Here is a 20,735-nt window from a genome sequence, read left to right on the forward strand (position 1 = left end):
CAAGGGAGAACCATAAATGGAAGGAAGAGTCGTTTGTAGGGATAGAACATTAGGGAGGGTGGCACAAAGGAGTTTCTACAGTTACTGTTTTTATCCTTTTTTCACTCTTGTTGTAAACTCTGGCAAAGGCTTTAAGCTCTGTATTCAAAGGGTTATAGAGAATGCCATTCTAGATGGAACAACTCACACAGTGCAGCATCCTCTCATGATACAGGCATCTGTCAGAGCTTCAGGCACAAGCTCTTGGAGCTGTGCGTGTGCTGGTTACGTCTCTCGCTAGGTGATTAGATGTAAAATTACACAGTATCATCCGAACTTGGAACATAAAACCACTTCCATGCTCTGTCTTGACTGTTCATAATGTTTCTTGGCAGAAGTTGTTGCAGACACCAGCTTTCAATCCTTCCAAATTAAATGTCAGTTGATGGCAGAGGCGTCGTCAGCGGGAGAGTCCTGCTCATCCCGCTTCCCCCGGCGCTGGGAGCAGCTCTGCACCTCCTCAGCTGGCTGATGAGCAGCTCAGCTGGGAGCAGTTTCGAAGGAGATCTTTGACTTTCTTTGGCTTCCCAGAGGAATTCATAATTATTTCCTCCTTTATCATAGAGTGCAGCTGGAGGCTTCAGCTCCATTAGAACTGCCCTGGTAATTTCACAGTGTGAAATTTACAGCAAACTGGGGACATTAACGTTAAATAAATTTATGCAACAGCAACCCTCACCCAAGTCATTAAAAGTGTGTGCAGTTTTTAATGGATGCTTCAGCATGGCATTTGATAAGTTTGTTCATTTCTTTTCCCAGTCTGCTAAGTATACATCCACAGACGTTTTTCTGCCAGAGGTATCGGTAAAAGCTGGCTGTGACCTCGGTTGTCACCTCCTTGCAAACACTTTAAACGTGGCTGTAGTGCCAACTGCAGTGGAGTGAAGAGAGGTTGTCACCGAGAGCGGATTTGTGTGTGAGTGTGGGTCTGTGTGCGACTCAAATAATCCAATTGAACTATGTAGTGATTCTGAATTATGTCTGTTTGAAAAGACAGGATATCATAAAGACTGCTAATATGGTGGAAAATTATATTAAGCTGAGACAAGACAAAGTTGATTATGTGCTAGACTAGTGCAGATGTGCCTGGCACTAGTCGTTTATGCATATTGATTGATCTTAAATATAGCAGAGCAGAGGATGGGATGGTGTTTGTATGGTTATTGATTTTGTTTCAGCTCCTTGGGCTGTCATCATAGGCTTTCAGATCCGACTGTCTTGACCGAGGCAACCCCTGATCAGAAAGCTTGATAAGAAAGCTTGTCCCGGCCAAAGGAAACATGCTGGTTACATCCTCTGAGATGCAGATATTCAGGAACATGCTCTGAGCTCTTTAGCTCAGTGGAGCCTGAGTGTAACATTCATTGGAAGGCTGCAGCTGGGCTTTTGGGATGCCCCTTGGTGGATGTCACCAATGTGGGCTGTGCAGGAACAGTCTGGAGTGCTCATGAGGGTCAGTTTGCTGCGTGATCTGCTTTGTTTCTGTTTGCTGAAGGAAGAGCCTTGGTTTCCTAATTGATTAATTTTGGCTTTTATAAACCTACCGGAGCAGAACTGTTGTTTTTCCACCTCTCCCACGTTCCAAGCTGGAAGCAGGAGGTTTTGATACTGTTCTTTGGTTGTTTTCTTGTGAGCCTTTACTGAGACAGTTTTCTTTAGTCCTGTAATGCCTGAAGCCACTGACCTCTGCCACCAGGCAGCTTGGCTTCCAAGGGCTCTGTGACTCTGCTGGCATGAGGCATTTAATGGCTTCAAACTGAAAGAGAGTAGGTTTAGATTAGATATTAGGAAAAAAATTTGCTGTGAGAGTGGTGAGGCCCTGGCACAGGTTGCCCAGAGAAGCTGTGGCTGCCCCATTCCTGGAAGTGTCCAAGGCCAGGTTGGACAGGGCTTGGAGCAACCTGGGATAGTGGAAGGTGTTGCTGCCCGTGGTAGAGTGTTGGAACAAGATAGTCTTTAAGGTCCCTTCCAACCCAGACCATTCTGTGATCATTTGCATGGAGCTTTAAACATGACAGGGGAGTCAAATAAAATACTGGTTTTCTAATAAACAAAGTATTTAGGAGTAGAGTGAATTAGACGTTAAGCCGTCAGTAAGAAGGATTTGTGGATGTTTGCCCTGGAAATTCCCTAATATCCCAATCCCAGGGATTTATACATATGTATGGGTATCTCCACCTACCTTGGCTGCAGCCTGAGCTCCATGCAGGTGACTCTGCTGACATGGGTGAGTTTTCATGATTATGGTTTAGTTCTGAAAGAGAAATTTGTAAGCAATGTTGAATTGAGTTCATATCACTTACCTTGATTTATGTTTGAGCTGAGGTGAAAGAACTCTATCTGTGATTATAGACATCAAAGACAGTATACTGAAATTCCATTTTGTAATGTACACATCATTTATCAAAACACTTCCCAATAATACCAACATTTGCTGCATAGAAATACAACATGATGAATTACCTGCTTTTCACCAGCTTTCTGAAGGCCAGGGAAGACAAACACAGGATTCTTGCAGAAATGTCAGACTCAGGGTGGGGAGGGAGACTGAAAACCAAAAACCCCAGAGCAGGCAGCAAAATCCATAGGCAGGGTGAGAATTTCAGGGAACTTCCAGTCCTGAGAGGAAACGAATTCTTTTGTTTTTTCCTCTCACCAAGAGCAGGAGCACCCCACCTGCTACAGGCAGAACATGTGTCACCTTTTGCAAAATTTGGCCTGCTTTAGTGCCTGCTCTTGGGATGCTGCTGATCTAAAAAAAGTACATTTTTACATCTAAAGCAGCAGTGATCTGGACTTGGATCTGTAACAGCAAGTTCTTGCCTGGAATCTTAAAAAAAAAAAAAAGGCTTAGAAATATGCATTTTAAATTAAAACCAGCAAAAAATAAATAGCAGAAAACACTTTTATTTCTTGCTGAGCTTCTATTCAGTTCCTGCTTCCTGTGTTGACAGTGTAAGTTATACTTGGGCAGGAAAAAAAGGAAGCCCACAAACATAATTGCAACCATGTCTAATTAGGCAGAGCTATGTAAATTTAGCGTTTCTACATGATTATAAATGTCAGGAGAGCCTTAGATAAGACATGAGAGTTTTGAGTATCTCTTGTGTACCTAGTCTAGAATGTCCTTATTGCTAATCCTATTCATCTGGAGTTGCTTCCTAATTAGAATATTTATGGGCTAATAAGGAGGTGAACAAGACACTCCAGTTTGGTTCCAAAGGTGAGAGTAGGGATTCATTAGGCTCGGCGTCTCTGTTTTGATTGCTGTACAATGTAATTAACATTGTGCTAGACAATCATTTTAGATTTACCTTAACAACAAATATTTAAGATGATTCCTGTGGTTCCGTCTTTGAGCCTCTGTCTGCTGAAACCAAGAGCAGTGATGTCATCAGCTTTGAGAGATTTTGAGGTTCCTGGATGTTTTTTTCCTAGTTTATTTCTCAAACTATTTGACCTCTGCCTGTCAGTTACTGATGTTTCTGAGTTTTGGCTGTGCCAGCTAAAAGTGAATGTGGTTTGCATATTTTATGAATTCATGTTTTATGAATTTTAGATCACTAAGACCTATTTTACAGAAAATGCTTATTTTGAATTTTTTTCTTTTCCAGAATTTTCAGTTGCCTGTCTATATGCAGTGACCTGGTATAAAAAAGACATTTTAAAGTCAGATGTAGTTTAGCTGGTTTTAGGTTATATTGCCCTGAAAGTGCAGTCTCTGCCTGACATTGTGTCTGATTCTCTTAATTTTTCTTCTGGAAGGTTCTTTCCCACCAGGAGCCCCACTGACCCCAGGCACAGCAGCAGCAGGAAAAATGCCTCCTACATCCAGATCAAGATAGTACCAGGGCAATCCTATGAGTTTTGTCCCACTGGGTTGTAGACATTAGTGATCCATTGCTGTGTGAGGATTTGGAGGCTTCCTTAGTGGGATCTAGTCATCTCCTCTTTTCCCCCTTGAATACAAATATTCAAGTGCTGAATTGTCCTTATATTTTTGCCAGTGCAGTGGCCAGGCTCAAAGTCAACTCCTTTCCAAGGGCAAGCAGCTGAAAGCAAAACCTGGGGGGCTTGATCTCCTCTCTTTGCTTTCCTTCCCATGCTGAGCAATGGTCTCATTGTCTGAGAAAACAGCGTTCTGTGGCTTTAAAGGTGTTATCAGAAAAGTTGTTAAGATGGCAAGTCACGTTAGTTGAAGTCTTCTCTGTATAAATTACGGTTGGGTACGGTGATCTCATAGATAATGATAAATATAGCAACATTCTACTGCTGATGGAAATCATTATCAGCCATTATCAACTTTAATTAATATATTCACATTATTCAAATCCAGGTAGAAAATGTTCTTTGGCATCAAGTCTGGAGGAATATGGATTGTGGTTTTTGTGCAGCTTGAAAAGCAGCTGGCAACAGGGAAGCAGCTCTGGTGAGACACTTTGTTTAGATTCGGGGTCCAGCACACTGTTTGTCCCATACATCTCACCCATTTTCCATGTCTGTGTGCAAGGGCTGGAAGATATGATGTTTCCCAGGGTTGTTTCTCTCCTTGGAGCACTGTTCCCACACCAGAAGAGCTTTCTGTTGTTTGTGGCATCTCAGTTGTCTCCGTAGCAACCAGGGTAATGGTAGGGAATACACAATTGCAGATGCTTGGGATGAGCACTGGTAGCAAATGTTCTTTGCCATGAAAAATGATTGAAAACAAACAGAAAATATGGACTAAATAAACCTCTGCTAGGTTCTAAATGGAATGCTTCTTGAAAATTTCCATTAGACCTTAACAGCTCTTTAAATAAATAACCAGTATGTCCCCTTCTATCTGAGGGTTTCCATCTGTTGATTTTGTTTGTTTTCCTTTCTTCCATTTTGTGAAGATTCCAAGGCCCAGTCCTGCCAGGTGCTGCACACCCAGCCCCCAGAGATGCTCTGGGCACACGGGGATGAACATCCCCTTCCAACTTGGAAAAGAATCTGAAAAATAACATCATACTGATGTACAAGACTTGCCACTCCAGAAGCAAAGCCATAGAACTCTGCATCCACACCCCCCTACTGCCAAAGAAAGTGCCAGCCCAGGATGGTCTTTCCTGTTTCAAACAGGGCAGGGAAAATGGGATCTCTCTGATGTATGTTGTGTATTCCACTTCCACACTTCAAAGTGACAGAGCTGACTGTGGGGCAAGAACTGTCCTCTCCATCTGTGACTCTGTGGGGTAATGGCTTAGTTAGAGACCTTAACAACTCAAAATAAGGACCTGTTACAACTGGTTCAAGGTGGCACTTTGTTTCTGCTGTCAGATAATACATTTCTAAATCTGGACTGTTCTGACATTTCCTAGGAGAAAAGAGAAATAAAAAATCCATACAGCTCCCATTAACTGAGAGAGAGGTAAATACTCCTGTTAGTGGGGTGAGATAAAACCTTTTCACCTCTGGGACACAAATGTGAGTGCAACTTATGATAAAATTAAATGCATTTCATGATCTCACCTTACTCTCCACAGGGAGTTAATCCATCTCACAAAATTCTTGACACATACTTATCACAGCCTCCAGCTTCTTCTGGGAGAGACCAAGGACCAGAGTCCTAAATCCCTTCACATCCTGCCTGAAGAGGTTGGTCCCACCAGGTCCACGTGGAGCCTGGTCTTACAGCCTTGATTCTTGCTTACAGTGAAGTATCTCAGCTTCTGGTCCTTCTGCTTACACAGCATGGTTTTGTCTGAGAAATGGAGGAAATAAAGCAACATATGCAACATTTGTTTAGTGTAAGCTCATACACCACCTCTGGAACCTGAGGTGAGCAGCTCTACAGAAGCCTAACATCACATTCTGCTGTAGGAGTAGGATAAATATTAATTTTCTTTTTCAGAAGTGCACATCTCACCAGTATTTTGGAGAGTGTTAAACTTTGAATCTCATCAGCTCCTTCTAAATCTTCTACAGGGTTAAGAGGTTAAACTGGATTCTGAAGAAAATATTGGTGCAGTTTTGGGGGCATTTCCCTTGAATCATGCAGGCAGCTGAGATTTTAGAACATGGACCACACGCAGCTGAGATGGTTTCATTGGAATTCCACATCACAACCAAAGCAGAAATAGTTAGTCTTAAAGGGAGTTCTTTATCCCACAATGTCCCCTTTCCTTTGCAATTGTCAGAAAGTATCAGTACTAGAATAAAGATATCATTTGCAACAAAAAATAACAGGTAGTACATGGTAGCCTTAAGTGGGAGAAGATATCCCAGGCTTACTGGAGGTAGCATGAAGCAGATCCTGTGGAGTGACTAAGGCACTGTAAATCCATACCCCAGCTTGTCTCAGAGTAGTTTTTATTATGTACCCATATCCTTAGTCTGAAGTTAGGTTTTGCTGGGCTAGAACTGTCACTGAGTCTGAAACGGATGAATTGCTACCCAAAACTTGTAGTCAGTCTAGTTAGAGGGGCAAAAAGCTTCTTTTTGCAGTAATTGTGCTCAGGAAACTGGTGCAACTCAGCCAAGGGACTTTCTTGCACATAGAAACAGGTCTCAGCTGAGGGTGGAGGTAAAGGAAGTAATGTTGGGGGATGGATTTGATCAATACAGCTTTACTTATACGCATAAATAAGGCTTAAAACTGCATTCAGCATCTCTGACTGGACTCCCCAAACTGATGAATGCCTCTGAAAAAGAGTCTTAATTCCCCTGCCTGTTCCCCATTTGAGAAACAGGGATAATTCCCAGCTCGCAGAAGTTTAATGAGTATGAATTTGTCAATATTTATGCCTACAAAGAAAATAAAATATGCTAGAATTATTTATAGCATTTTAGTAAGCTTGTCAGAGCATCATCATATATGATCAGGTCATGGGTTAACAAGGATTAATTATCTTGGCAGAATTATGCTTTGCAATTTTTCATTTCAGTCTGTTACTTTTGAGTATTTGATAATGTAGCCTACTAAATTCAGGGTCATTTTGCTTCTTGTATGAAATTCAGCACTCCCATACGTAAATGTTTTTTAAGAGGAAATGTAGCCAGAATTGGAGAGAACTGAAGTGCTGAAATTTCCTCTTGCAGCTAATAGCCAAGAAACTGTTATATTCCTCCAATTTTGTAACTGCAAGAATTGCATTTTATCACATAAAGGTGGTTGGCAAGTTCTTCTTTCATACCTCGTGGCAATGTGAAGTTAATTCTGTAGTACAGGAACTTGGAAGGTTGTCAAGGGGTCTCTATGGTGCCGACTCCTTTACAAAATTTCCCCTGCTACAATGGAACCTGCTCCTGGTCACCTAAAGGCCTTTGACACATGCAAAGATCCTGCACATCCCTTAGATGACAGAAAGCATAGAAATTAAATGCTGCTTGATTAAGGCCCTGATCTGAGAAAATTAAATTGTGCCTTCAATTATTGCAATGGCTTGTGGCTGCTGCTCCATCCTCCTGTCACACATGGTCACCAGAAAGAGCCCAAGGTACCCTGCCAAAGGTCTCCCTGTACAGCTAGGACAGTTTAGGATTATTAAAAATCCTTCTCGTTCTACTCCCTCCTCTTTCAAATTAATAAACATGGCATTTAATTTCACACTCTGTACACCAATGTGCTTCTTCTGGAGCACTCTCTGAAAAACTGCTCGGACCGGACCTTCTCCTGCCACTGACATGGGGTAGTTTGTCTCTGGGTTACAGTGACTGCTCTCTTTGGAGTCTCACCTGGACATACAGGGACTCTGCTAACAGAGATCTGATTAAGGCTGACAGGCCCAGTATGGGAAGGAAAACGTCCCTGCTCGTCACAGCGAGCTCTCGCAGTGGCACTCGGCCAGCCCGGCGTCTCAGTCATTTCATTTATCAGCAGTTCTTCAGTTTATCATGAAGTCATTTGTTCCTGTTCCTCATTTCCCCAGTTTTATCTCTTGTCTGAAACCCTCTGAGCAGGCAGTATATTGAGTTGTACAGGTCTGCACTCTCCAAAGCAGAGAGCAGGTACTCTGGGGGGCAGCGGAGCTCTGCTGGAGCCGGGCTCACGTGGAGGCGTCTGCAAAGCCTCTGAGCCACCAGAGACTGGGGCTCAGACCTCATCAGACTGTTTCTCTGCTGAGTCTTTGGGTACAATTGAACCCAAAGGATGCAGCATCACCGAAACTACGTTTTCCCAAATGCCCTGCAGCCATTTCCTATTGCAGTAGGACCATGACTGCTCAATATAGCAGTCAGTATTTTCCTGGGATTGCTCTGTTTCTTGTTCCCCAAGTGCTGTACCCCAGAGAGCAGTGAGTGCTGACAGCCATCAGGAAGCTCCACAGGAAGGTCTGCACTATTAAGATTGCTCTCTCTGCAAATATTTCTTCGTTTTGGTGGCCTTTCTTTTGTAAGAGTACACATAATTGCCCATTTGTGACTTCACTCAAATCCATTAATAAAATGTTTAATAAAAAATCTTTCTTCTCTATTTGTCTAATACAGCTAGATATAAACATTAGACTCATTAGCTTGTAAAAAACAGCTGAGATGCCTCATTCTGAAAAGTATAGCATTTTATCCTCCATTAATCCTAGATCTTGTTCAGTGAGTGATTTGTACCATCGAGATGATCGTAGCTGTGTAGCACTTGGTAAGTTATCACAAACTTTATTACCGTATTTTGGTCTGGACTTAAGTGCTTTTTCCGTCAGATTCAGTCTGAATTGTAGCCCTTCTTCTACACCAAAATGTAGCACAACAATCAAATACTGAATCAACTGCAGGTTTTATTTCCTATATGTTACATCTTTGGCATTATTGATATATAGAAAATGGAAAAGATCAAATCTTGCTCGTGTACAAATGTCTTTGTTTCATGTCCTGTGTCTCCACCCAGCTCAAAATACTTCACTCGCAGGATGAGCTTTTAGTTAATTTTCTCACTGCTTTGAAGATCTTCTGAAGATCTTTTCCTTTGCCCCTGTTTGCACCTAAAAATTGAGTTTCCTGTAGATAGAAGGTCTTGCAGGTTAACTCAGGTAGCATCCATAGGGCAGCCAGAGCAGGGCTGACTTGGTACCTTACAAAGCAACTCAAGAGCTGGCAAACCTCCGTGCCTCCAAAGGTCCAAGTTTGCAGAGGAGGGTGATGGAAGAGGCAGGGAGGACTTTTTGCTGAATGTCCCTGGCACTGGTCTAGCAGACCAACATCAGTGTGGTACCAGGCACGGTTCCCACGATGGCTTTTAAATGAGAGGGGCCTCCAGCTGAGTCTGCACTGACTCGACCTGGGCAGTTGGTCATGGCTGGGGCACGGAGCGTAGCCCTCTTCCAAGCCGGGGAAACAAAGCCATTTGCAGGCAGAGCTGGCTTTGACAAAAGCCCCCATTACTATTTCTGACTTCACAACCAAACCACATTTCTTTTCCAGTAGTTGTCAATCATGTTCTCTCTCAGCAAATTGACACAACATGACCCTGCCCATACTGGGTAACACAGCTCTTAAGCGAAATACAATAGGGAACATCTCACATTAATCTCTTCTCCGTTATTTGACTGTTTTCCACTAACCTTTCATTCTGCCAAATTTAATTAAATCAGCTGCTTTTCCGGCTATAACCTGTTCCTTCACTGTTTGGATGTTCCCTTCAATTCATAACAGTGAAGGCACATATCATATGCACCTAGCAGGGACTTGGCCAAGCTATTTTCTTAAAACAATTCTCACCAAAGAATAACAAATGACAGCAAATGAGTTTATTTTATCCAGACCATAAGGAGTCAATAGAGTACAGATTTCTTGAGACTTGTGTTGTGCTCCTGACTGCCAATAATTTTTAAATCCATGATCCTTGTATTGTACATACCACATGTATATATATAACATTAGACAAAATGGTTTGAATATTTTACATTGATTTTATTTTTTTAATTGCTGCATTGATAGGTTTTAAAAAACCTCATGCTCCTCAGAATAAAAAGATCTGACTATAGCAGCGAGTGTAGAATTTCAAGCCTATCTGCAAAAATGAGACCAAGTATAAATAATGAGCAATATTATGAATATTTATTCACCTACACTGATCTTTCTGATGATCTTTTTCAAGCTTCCAGCCTGACAGATCTTAAGAAAGCAGTTTTACCTGAATTGTGAAAGGTTTTTCTTCCTCTTTCTAATCAAGCGTGATATACCAGAAAACAAATCAGGCTGATAAAAACAGAAGTCAGGCTTACAAGAAAAACAGCTGTAACAGCTAAATGGCTTAAAGCAGGGAAAGTAGGAAAACAGCATGTGGGGCTAATGATGGGTGGTTTTCAGGTTTCAGAATACATTAAGGCATTCTCCCTGTTTATTAAATTGCTCTGGCAGCATTTGACAGCAAAGGTTTTTTTGGATTATAAGAGTGCAATGGACATAACTAGGATATTTTTTTTATCCTAAAGCCTGGCCTTTGGGTAATCAGCAAGAAGTTACACGCTGTAGGAAGAATTTGGTTTGCACAAGTCCAAAGAAGGTTGTTTTTTATTTTAAAAAAAAAGTGTTTCTGAGATTGTTGTTTACTGTCCCTTCTCTGCAGTCTGCCTTGAGATTTTGGACTTTTTCTGTCTCAGCACTCACTCCTTTTGTCAGTAAGTGGCAAACACAACCTGGAAGCAGCATCAATTTAATGCTGGCATATTTACCAAAGGGCACCTCTCTGCAGCTGCGTGACCACCCAGTGTTGAACTATTGCTTGTCTCTCCCTGCCCAAGAAAAGCCAAATGTAATTTCATGGTTTTACAAAAATTGCCTCAGCCAAGACTTAGAAGGCTTATTCCTCAGGTCTCCCTTTAAGAGCTCTTTGTGAGATGACCTGGCATCTCTGGAGCACAAAGGCTGCAGAATATTGACAGGAGTTGAAAGCAGGGTAGGAGTTGGTTCTTGTTTTTGAGGGATACAGACGGACACAAGCTCTGTGCCAGTTCCCTGTGCAGAGAGAAGGGTGCTGGAGATGTTCTACAGCCCTCCTCAACCCAGTGTCTGAGTGCTTCAACCAATGAGTGGATTTTTGTTTTCATGGTATCACTGTGACATAAGAAAGAGTTTTAATTTCATTTTGAAGTGTTATATTCAATTTCTTTGACGCACAGAAAAATTAAACGAGCTATTAAAGGTCACTTGGAGAGGGTTCAGGAAAATGCTGAAAAAATCCAGGTCTTCCAAGCTGCAACCTGCAGCCTTAATCACAACCCTCCTCTGTTTTGGCACAGTGGCTGTAGTCAGAATCAAAATACATTATCCAAGACACTCTTCGTATCTTTTGTTTTTAATGAAATTCATCTGTAGCTCATACCAGCTCACTGCCACTCCCTTGCATGACTGTCAGAAGCATGAAATTCATTTTCCTTATTTCTCTTTGGCTTCTTTGTGGACTTGTTTGGTCTGTAGTTTGGATCACCGAAGAGAGAGATGTAACCAGTTTCTAATGATTCTGTGATTCTAATGTTGGCATTAAATGAGAGACCCATATGAGAAGCTCATTAACTGACAGTCTTTATGAACAGGAAAGTCGATACTATCCCAGGATAGAGATACTGTTACAGCAGAGTTTCTGAGAATAATTTTGAAGTCAGCTCATAGCACCTGAATAGCTTCAATATTGCTGTACCCGACTCAGGTGCCTTTATGGGGCTTCTTGGGGTGGGGAAATCTATCAAGTCCCTAAGTGATATATTGCTATATCAAGCATTTCAAGACTAGAAAAGAAATGCTACAGAATGCTGATCTCTTTTTTGGTGGTGGTGTTCTTTTCTCACTTATCTTCTGAAAACAGCCCAGTCCTTATTTTCTGTTTGCTCCAGGCTTGCTGTCTTATTTGCCAAGGCTCAGTCTAAAAAAAAAAAAACCAAAAAAAATCCCAACAAATGTTATGTTCATGTTATAAAATTTCCCCAAACCAGAAAATACTGTCACAGTCTTAAATATAGAGGTACTGCTTACATTCTGGATGAGCTATAAAGAATGAGGACAATTTCAAAGCACTATTTCAGATATGAAAAACATTCTTTGGGTTTAAAAGTTTTTTAAGCAAATACATCCAAGTTTTGACAAATGTCTGTGCTCAAATATCAGATAAAAGCTGTTGTGACCTCTGATGCCCACACTCTGCAACTCGAAATCTAGAACAAGTATTAGGTTAATAACAGACCCTACCTTGCTATTAACCTTGTACACAGCACACTTCAAAACATGCTGTTGCCATCAGAGGTGCCCAGCTGGGGTCAGAGCCTGGCAAACCTCCTGCAAGGAGTGTTTAGGTTACTTGACTGTTTTGGTGGATGTGTTTTCCTATAGGTCCCTTTCTTCGGGCAGAAGTTGCTGCATTGATATTCCACAGTGTTCCACCATGGTGGGGTTTCAGCTTGGGTGTTTTTTTTAAAACCTTGATAGCCCAGGCTCAGTGTCTAGTCCCTCAGGGGTAAAACTAATATATATAGATAGATAGATAGATAGATAGATATATCTTAGATGAATGTAGTTGCAGCATATTGCACTCAAAGCAACTCTGATCCTGTTTAATACAGCCATCCCAATGCACAGTATTGCTGGCACCAGGCATTATTAAGAAAACCATTAAAATGATCCATCAAGATCCCCAGTCTGTGTTACCATTTTCAGTTATTTGTCTGCTGTTGGGTTGGTTTTGTTTCGGGGCTTTTTAGTGCTTGGAGCTTCTATTTCTGAGCTTCCCTGTGTATCCCTGACAACTGGCAGATCACTTTCTGAGCTGAGATGCTCAGTCAGTGGCCCTGCTCCTGGATCTGGCTGTTCAGCAACGCCCTGGCTCTCACCATGAGATGAGGTGGACGAGCAATTCTGTTTGGTTCACATGTCTTCTGTTCAGGAGGCTCCAGGGAGATATGGCCAGGATGCTGGAAGGCTTTCAGGGTGCCTGCTGGGGTCTGCTCTGTACCGAGTGCGTCCTTTGGAAAGGTTTCCACTTCACCACTTTCACTGTCTGAATAACACAAGAAAAGGCAGCCAGGGGCAACAGTCACTGAACTATTTGGTCTCACGCTACTAAAAGGCCAAACAGAGTAGACTCCTGAAAGGCTTTCCAGCGTTCTTTGATGTTATAACCTCTGTGTGATAAAAAGATCATATTCGCTTTCTTTCAGGTAACTTTTAAAGCACTTCCTCATGCTTTCATAGGAAAGCTCAGCTCACTGCTGCTGAGTGTTGTACTCACCACCTGAAGCTGTTTGTCTTTCAGAAGCTGCCACACAAAAGAGAAAATAGCTGCTAATCTGGAGCAGGTGCCATTGACACCTATGTGGGAGACTCAACACCCACCCTGGGAGAAACTGGAAAAGTTGATGGCATGTCTGGTGGTTCCAAATGGGTTAAAAGGTGTAAATTGTAACACATTAATATACTATCTTAAAGTGCAGTAGCTTAAGAGATGAGTTGCATAAGCTGTGAGATCCCACTGGTTACAGTCTCAGGTGCTGAGAGGGAAAGTGTTAAGTAGTTTCATTGCTGGTTGTTAATCAGGCTGCCAGGAGGAAGCATTAAAGGTGGATGTCAGTATAGCAGCAGTGCCAAGAATTTTCACTGAGGTTGGCCTGTGGCCTCTAGACCTTCATTTGTCTCAGAAAACACGGTATGTGTTAGGCTGGTTTTTGAAGGTGTGTGGAACAGCTCTTCCAGACTGGAGGTGTGGGTGCTCTGGCCAGTGAGTTGGAGCAGGCACTGACTGCCAACAAAACGACTCCTGGGTAAATATTTTCCTTCTTTGAGTCAGGCAGGCTCAGTGATGCTGGCACAAATCCTCTGCTGTGTGGGGAGTTGGCACCAGAAGTCATCCTCTCCCTGCCTCCTTCTTAAAGCCCAGCTCAGTATGTGGGAGTGTGCTATGGAGAATGAGGGGGAGAGCTGTGGGTGGTGGGATGAGGCTTTTCCTGAGACAGAGGCATTTATCCATGCTGGATTACAGGCAGGTTCAGGCATACAGGAATACACAGGGTCTGACCAGCATGTCGGGGCCAGAGCATTCCCAACAATCCCTTTGCTAAGGAAGAGAGGCAGCTTGATGAACACACTGCTGTTTCCAGGGGAGTAAACTGTGCCCTGCTGGACAGAGATAGACCAGCACTGCCCCTGCTTGGGGGCTCTGTAATCACAAGTAGCTCATAAGATCCAATACACCAGAGGCTTGTGGATGGGGAACACCATGCCATGCTGGAAGAAAAGGCAATATAGCCCCAGCCAAGTGGAGAAAATAAACCTGGCTGTTTAGTGCTGTAGCCCAGTTAGTTCTAAAAATTGGGTCCCCTCCCTTGTTTTACGCTTGTCTTATCAGAAACATGAACACCTCTGGTGGTATCTGGTCCTACACAGCAAGGCTGAGATGGAGTAAAACTACATCTTTTTACCTCAGGCAACAGCCTGTGCATTAAGATTCACAGGTCCATGTTTTGATGTTTGCCAGGGAGGCTGCAGACATGGTATGATGCTGCATTATGTGTAAGAAATAAAAAGGTCAAGGTGTATCAAAGACTCTGCTCAACTCTGGCACAGGGATGGAGCTCACTCACCACCACCTCTGGGGGGCTGTGAAAGGTGCTGGGGCTGCTCTGGGTGTTCTGTGCAAGCTGCTTTCTTCTCAGAGCTTTGAGAATAGGACCTTCTGCTGGGAATCTGTGTTCAGAATTAACCGTGGCTAAGTAGGGAGTATTAAGGGATAAATGCTTTAAAAGGTCTGCCTGTGGGCTTTGTGTAAATGGTGGCTAGTTAAGTCTTTTTGGGAAAAATATTTCTGCTAGAGTCAAATTAATGTTTGGGGGAGTTTGTTTATTTGTTTTTAAATTGGCTTTCCTGGCTCTGGTGCAGTATTTATTAATGGTATGTTCACCATCAACTATCTGGTACCCAAAAAAGTGAACATCAAGACCTCACTACCATGCAAAGAAATTATTCTGAAAACAAACCAGAAGAACATCTCATATTCTTCTCATCAGTTTTGCACAATTAAGGGAACATGAAAAAACACATAGATAAAAAGAAGATGTGAGGATAACCATGGGAGGAAATAGGATTTAGATTTTCTGTCTCCTTCACCAGTAGGTTCCTACTAATACATGCTACATCCTGGTACCCTTATTTGCTTTACCAGACGTGATGCTAAAATTAGCTAGTCATACATTTCTCAGGAAGTGGTAATTAATTGGACAATATTTGCACAGAGCTTTGAAAATGTAGGTCCTAATTTTGCAAACCCCTTGTCCATAATGCAGATTAATATAATCACATAATTACCACATTTCTGGACTTTGTTATACACAGCTACCCAGCTCATGTGTGATGTATAATAATTGCATGTGTAAACCAGGAATAGCCATATTTCTCAAACACTCTGCATGTGCATTGGAAAACTGGGATCACAGGTAGCCCTTCATTACTAGGATATCATTTTAAAATACTTTGTTCTTTTAAACTCTGTCTCTGAACATGATTTATTTTTGTTTAGAACCTCTCTCAGCAAGACCATGCTCTGCTCAGCTGGGATTTGAGCCGGTGCCTCTCATGCCAGACTCTGTCTTGATGGGAAGAGCCACTTGCAATAGCTGTAATTTTGTTTAGGGCACCTGTTCCTTTGTGTGTGCCAATGGAGTGGGCTGGTTCGGTGGTAGCAGTCAGTGCTGGGTCTTAAACCATTTTCACACAGACATTTTGTGGTATTTGGACTGAAAAGGGTTTTCTTCTTTTTCTTTCTAGAAAGTTGTTTGTATGCAGAGAATGCTGAGAGATCTGCCTTCTGCTTTAGCTCAGTTTGTCATAATATCTACCTAGACCAAAAGGATTTTAGCCTTAATTTAATACATTCTGTTGAATGTTTTTGCTCCCCAGACCCTGTATTAGATTGCTCCAGCATCTCACTCCTTTAGTGGTGAAGGACCTACTAATTTCCAGCCTAAATTTATTCGTGGCCAGTTTATACCCATTTGTTCTTGTGTCAACATTGTCCTTTAGTTTAAATTGCTTCTTTGCCTTCCTAGTGTTTATCCTCCTGATGTATTTATAGACAGTAATCATATCTGCTATCAGCCTTCATTTTGCTAGACTAAACAAGCCAAGCTCTTCTGGGCTCTTCTCCGGTGATGGGCTCTTCACTGCCAGCACCTGGTTGGATCCGGGTTGCTCAGCAGCGAGTAGAAGGGCTTGGATTGCTCCCAGCATCCCGATGAGCCCCCAGTGCTTGGCACAAGGATTTAGGAGTGCCATATCTGCAGTGCTGATACTGCACACAGTGAGTTTGCCGACGGCGTTTGTGTCTTGCTCGGCAACAGGGAGCTGGTGGGGCATGGGGATAGTTCTCCTCTCCCATGTCCAATAAATCAACTTCCAGAAAAGTTTTGTTATTGGTCCCTTGCTGCATTATCCTGTATTTTGTGCTATTAAATCACATCTTGTTTCTGTCACCTAATTGTCAAGTTACCCTTCTTCCAAGCTGTCATTCCTCCTGTACAGGGCACTGATACCTTTTTAACTGAGCCCTTGACCAACTTCCTATTAACCAGCTTAACCAATTTCTTCAACTAATTCCCATCCTCTCTAGTTTAGCTGATGTATTTCTTTGAGGCACTGTATCAGATGATTGACAGAAGAGCAGACAGATTAGATCTGCCACAGTTCCCTTAATTATTCCTTCCTTCGTAATTTTTCCTTCAAGAACCCTTCTTAGTTTTTAGGTCAGACTAAAAGCTCTGCACTTATCAAGATGAGGTCTTTTTTTCCTTGGCTTAAGTAGAAGCAGCACATTTACTTTGCTGTAGCATGAAGATTTGTTAGATTTATTAAAAATACTGACCACAGGACCTCCTACAGGCTTCAGGGGGGTTTAGTCTAGACCCCCTTGGGGCAGAGTCTCATTTCCTTAGTTCCACAGCATCACTATCAGAGCAAACATATAGCAAATGTTAGGACCATTTTGGTTTACCTCTATGCTGTAGTTTCTGCCCTGCGCTGTTTAAAATGTCATTTTTGTAAAGAAAGAGAATGGGAGAATTATTCTGTATTACCAAAATGCCATCAAGAAAATGTCTCTCGTGCTCGGGGCCATGAGGCTGCCTTTTTTTTTTTTAATAGTCGTAACAATAATAATACTATTAGGACAACAAACTAAGATGCCCCTGGAGATGATGTGACAAATTGGAAGGACATGCTGAAATTGAAATTGATTGAATAGTTCAATAAAATCAGCTTAATGCACAAAAGCAAAAAGATTAGCTACAGAAAAACAAAAAAATCAGTAATTTGTTATCTGCTGGGGCCAATCTCACTGGAGATTGAATTAGTTATAAACTGAAACTAGGTACTTGAAAGGAACACCCTTATATATCCACAGTGCTGGAGCCTTTCGGACAGAACTGGATGTGGGTGGCAACCATGAGCTTGAAGGCTTGGCAGATCTCAGACTATTTCCATTTGGTGGAGTTAGCAGTGTTGGCTTTATGGCTGGACTCAATGATCTTAAAGGTGTTTTCCACCCTAAATGTTTCTGTGGTTTCTTATGTCTGAGTTTTTTACAACATTTGTGTACCAACCAAGGCCATACTCCATGTCGGATTACATTTTTGCTCTAAACTCAGTAGTTCTGTCTTCGGCTGATGGAAATCAGAGCAACTTTGGTGATATCTCTAAGATTCCACCAGCAGCTCACTTCTGCTGTGTTACCTGATGTCTGCAGCTGCCTCTGGTATCTTGGGATGCAGCTCCCATCTCCAGCGTGTGCACTCCCATCCTGGTCCTACCTGATCACTCCATCCATTTGAGATCTGCTGTAGTTCCTCACATTTTCTCACCAGTCTTGGACTCCCTGCACTTGCTGCACAAGTGCCATGCTCCTTTGCCATCTTTTCCCTCTTCCCATCCTTCTGCACCCACTCTTTGTGACTGGTACATTTGCACATTACTAAATTCCTGTCATTTTCCTTTTTTTTTTTTTTTGCTCTTGTATGATCTGATTGATATCATCTGGCTTTTAAACTTCTTTAATCCGGTGTTCTGGATTTATGTGGGGTTTTTTATTAACACTGTGCTACAGAGCTCAGTGAATAGCATTTTGTTAAATAAAACAACTCTGTTGTAAACCTGAGGTCTGTGAGTACACACACGCACATGTCATCAGTGTGTGTAATTTAATAAGCAGTAGAATGGAGAAGTAAACCAAACTCTTAAACGAGACTTTCTACTTCCTTGCCATCTCTTGAGAGGATTCATTTTCTAAGGGAAGTGCTGGTTAAGCAGCTGAAAGGAGCTGGAGGGGGTGGGAGTTGTGCAGGCTGGTCCCAGGATGAGTAAGTGCTGTGCAGACAGAGTGTGACTTTACCCAAGATCTGTGGTGTATTCTCAGAGTTCAGACTGAAGTTTGCATGACACAGTCTCAGGTTTTAGAAGTGCTTTTGACACAAACAGAGCTGCCTTTGCCATGCCCTCGCTGGGGGCTCAGTGGTGGGCACACATGGGAGCAGGACTTGGGAGACACATGGAAAAATGGTGATATGCCAGGGTAACAAGCACTTGCTGATGGGAGCTGTTCCATCACACTCTCAGCTGATAGAAAAGAAGGAACATTTTTTTCCTGCAGTTGCTGCCAAAGGACTGAGGCTTTGACAATAACCTGTGACAGCCACCCTGTCAGGTCAGAAGCAGTCTGGGGTCTCTCTCACTGCAACCAGGAACATTAGAGGTGGCTTTTCCATTTAAATGCACTGTTGAAATGAGTCTCTCATGTGGGCCTCCAGCCTGTTTTTCTAATTTGTGTGAAACCTGATTGCTGCTATTTTTTTAAATATCTTCCTCTGTTATATGGTTTAAACCTAATTTGGCTCACAAGTATTTGGCCTGCTAGGGAATACTTCCATCAACCTCCCAAGTTGTCTATAAGGGAGAATAAGGAAGGAAAAGCTAAATATGAAATAGAAATTACATTCACTAATAAGGACATTTCAGCCTTAGCCGGTGCTTTACAAATGGAGTAATGAACAGCACCTTCTTGCATGAGGCAAAACAAGGGCTAACAATAGTTTCTCCCTCATGTTTTATTATACAAGGTAGGAAGAGATAATGAAAGTGCATTTCCATAATATATTCCAGTTGCAAGGTGCTGATGGATCCCTGAGTGTGATGCCATGTCAATTTAGCAGGTCAATTAAAAGTCCTGAAATCAAGATAAAGCTGAAATTCAGATCTCTTATTCTGGCAACTCAGAAGAATTAAAGAATTGAGCCAATTACAGCACTTTGAGAATGTTTGCATGGGAATAGAGAGACCTAATTGACCTAATTCTTGCCCTTTGAAATTCCAGAGGACATCTGACATTTTACACACACCCATAGTGTGGGCACCTGGAGGGAGCAGCCCGGAGTACCCGAGCTGTGTTCTGAGAGCAGGAGCAGTCCAGCACATGGCTGGTCTCTTCTTGCATCAAAGTCCCTCCACTTGACTTTACAAAAAGCTTTTCCTGCATAAAGTTGTGCCTCCACTTGGTTTACACACCTTTTGGGTTTGGCTGGATCTCTCCCTGTTTCTCGGCACATCCCTTTGCCCATAATTCAGGAGAGGAGCTTTGCTTTCCTATCTGCCTGTAAAGTGCTCTGTGAGCAAGACACACATTGAGATCAATGGTAAATTCTACAGATCCAGATGAAAATTCATTGTTAAGGACAGTTTTACAGATTAGGAGACTTTTCTCAGTGCAGACAGATATTCCCAAGTAAAGAGACATCCCAGGGAGATGTATCCACATGCAAGATCAGATGGCCTCTCCTGTTTTATTCAGGTTTATTTTCCAGTTGCATTGACGTACAGCATCTTTTAGAACTTCACTGTGTGATTTTTATGGCTGGCTCTGTGAAGCTTTTTTCTTTGAGAGCCTTGTTGTAGGGGATGCTCAGGAATTTAAATAAGTTCCACTGAACTTCTGTTTGTTGCATTGAATTATTTTTTTCTTCCATACTGGACTTAAATTCTCCTTATTTACTGAGATTGTGTTAAGGATTGAAATATGGAGAACATTTTAAGTATCAAAATGCTTTGTGGGCATCAAACTGTTTGAGCAGAACGAGCTGAAAGGCCACCGGGCAATATTGATGTCAGTTTTGGGGGTATGATGTTCTTAGCAATGTTTTCAGTGAGAACATATGCACAAAACTTTTACTGGTTTTCAGAAGAGAGAGACTAATGTTGGTGAAATGCTTAAAAATTAATAAGCACTTGAGTTTCAAGCAAGGAATTTCGCCCATAAGATTTTTTATTTACCCATAAAGCAGGTGATGTCCACCAATATATGCAAAAATCCTTTCTAATGTGATAGAAAATTTTATCTGCCTTTTTTTTTTACCAACATTTTTAATGCAATTATCTCTTTAGAGTCTACTTAAAGATCACACTTGTATATGGAAAATAAACCAAGGCATTTTACAGGACACGTTTTTTTTCTCATCTTTTCCTTTTCTTTCTTTCTTTTTTTTTTTTTTCCAGAAAGTTCAACAGTATATAGTCATTGTTCAAGCCACAGATATGGAAGGAAATCTTAACTATGGTCTCTCAAACACGGCAACAGCGATCATTACAGTGACAGATGTGAATGACAACCCCCCTGAATTCACCACCAGCACTGTAAGTATCAATCCATCAGCACGGGGACACACGGACACACAGTGTGTTTGTAATTCCTGGATGTTGATACCCACTGTCTCTCTTAG

General features: G+C 42.0%; 1 protein-coding gene across 1 annotated transcript in view; it reads left to right on the plus strand.

Moving 5' to 3' along the window:
- The window catches only part of CDH4 (cadherin 4), a 436,070-nt gene that overhangs the window by 373,372 nt on the left and 41,963 nt on the right, over positions 1-20,735 (plus strand). The window contains 1 exon segment of the mRNA XM_025895228.1: positions 20,512-20,649. Coding sequence (XP_025751013.1) covers positions 20,512-20,649 — 138 coding nt within the window.

The sequence above is a fragment of the Manacus vitellinus genome, unplaced genomic scaffold (genome assembly GCF_001715985.3).
Source record: "Manacus vitellinus isolate BGI_N305 unplaced genomic scaffold, ASM171598v3 scaffold_26_pilon, whole genome shotgun sequence".
In the NCBI taxonomy this organism is placed as follows: Eukaryota; Metazoa; Chordata; class Aves; order Passeriformes; family Pipridae; genus Manacus; species Manacus vitellinus.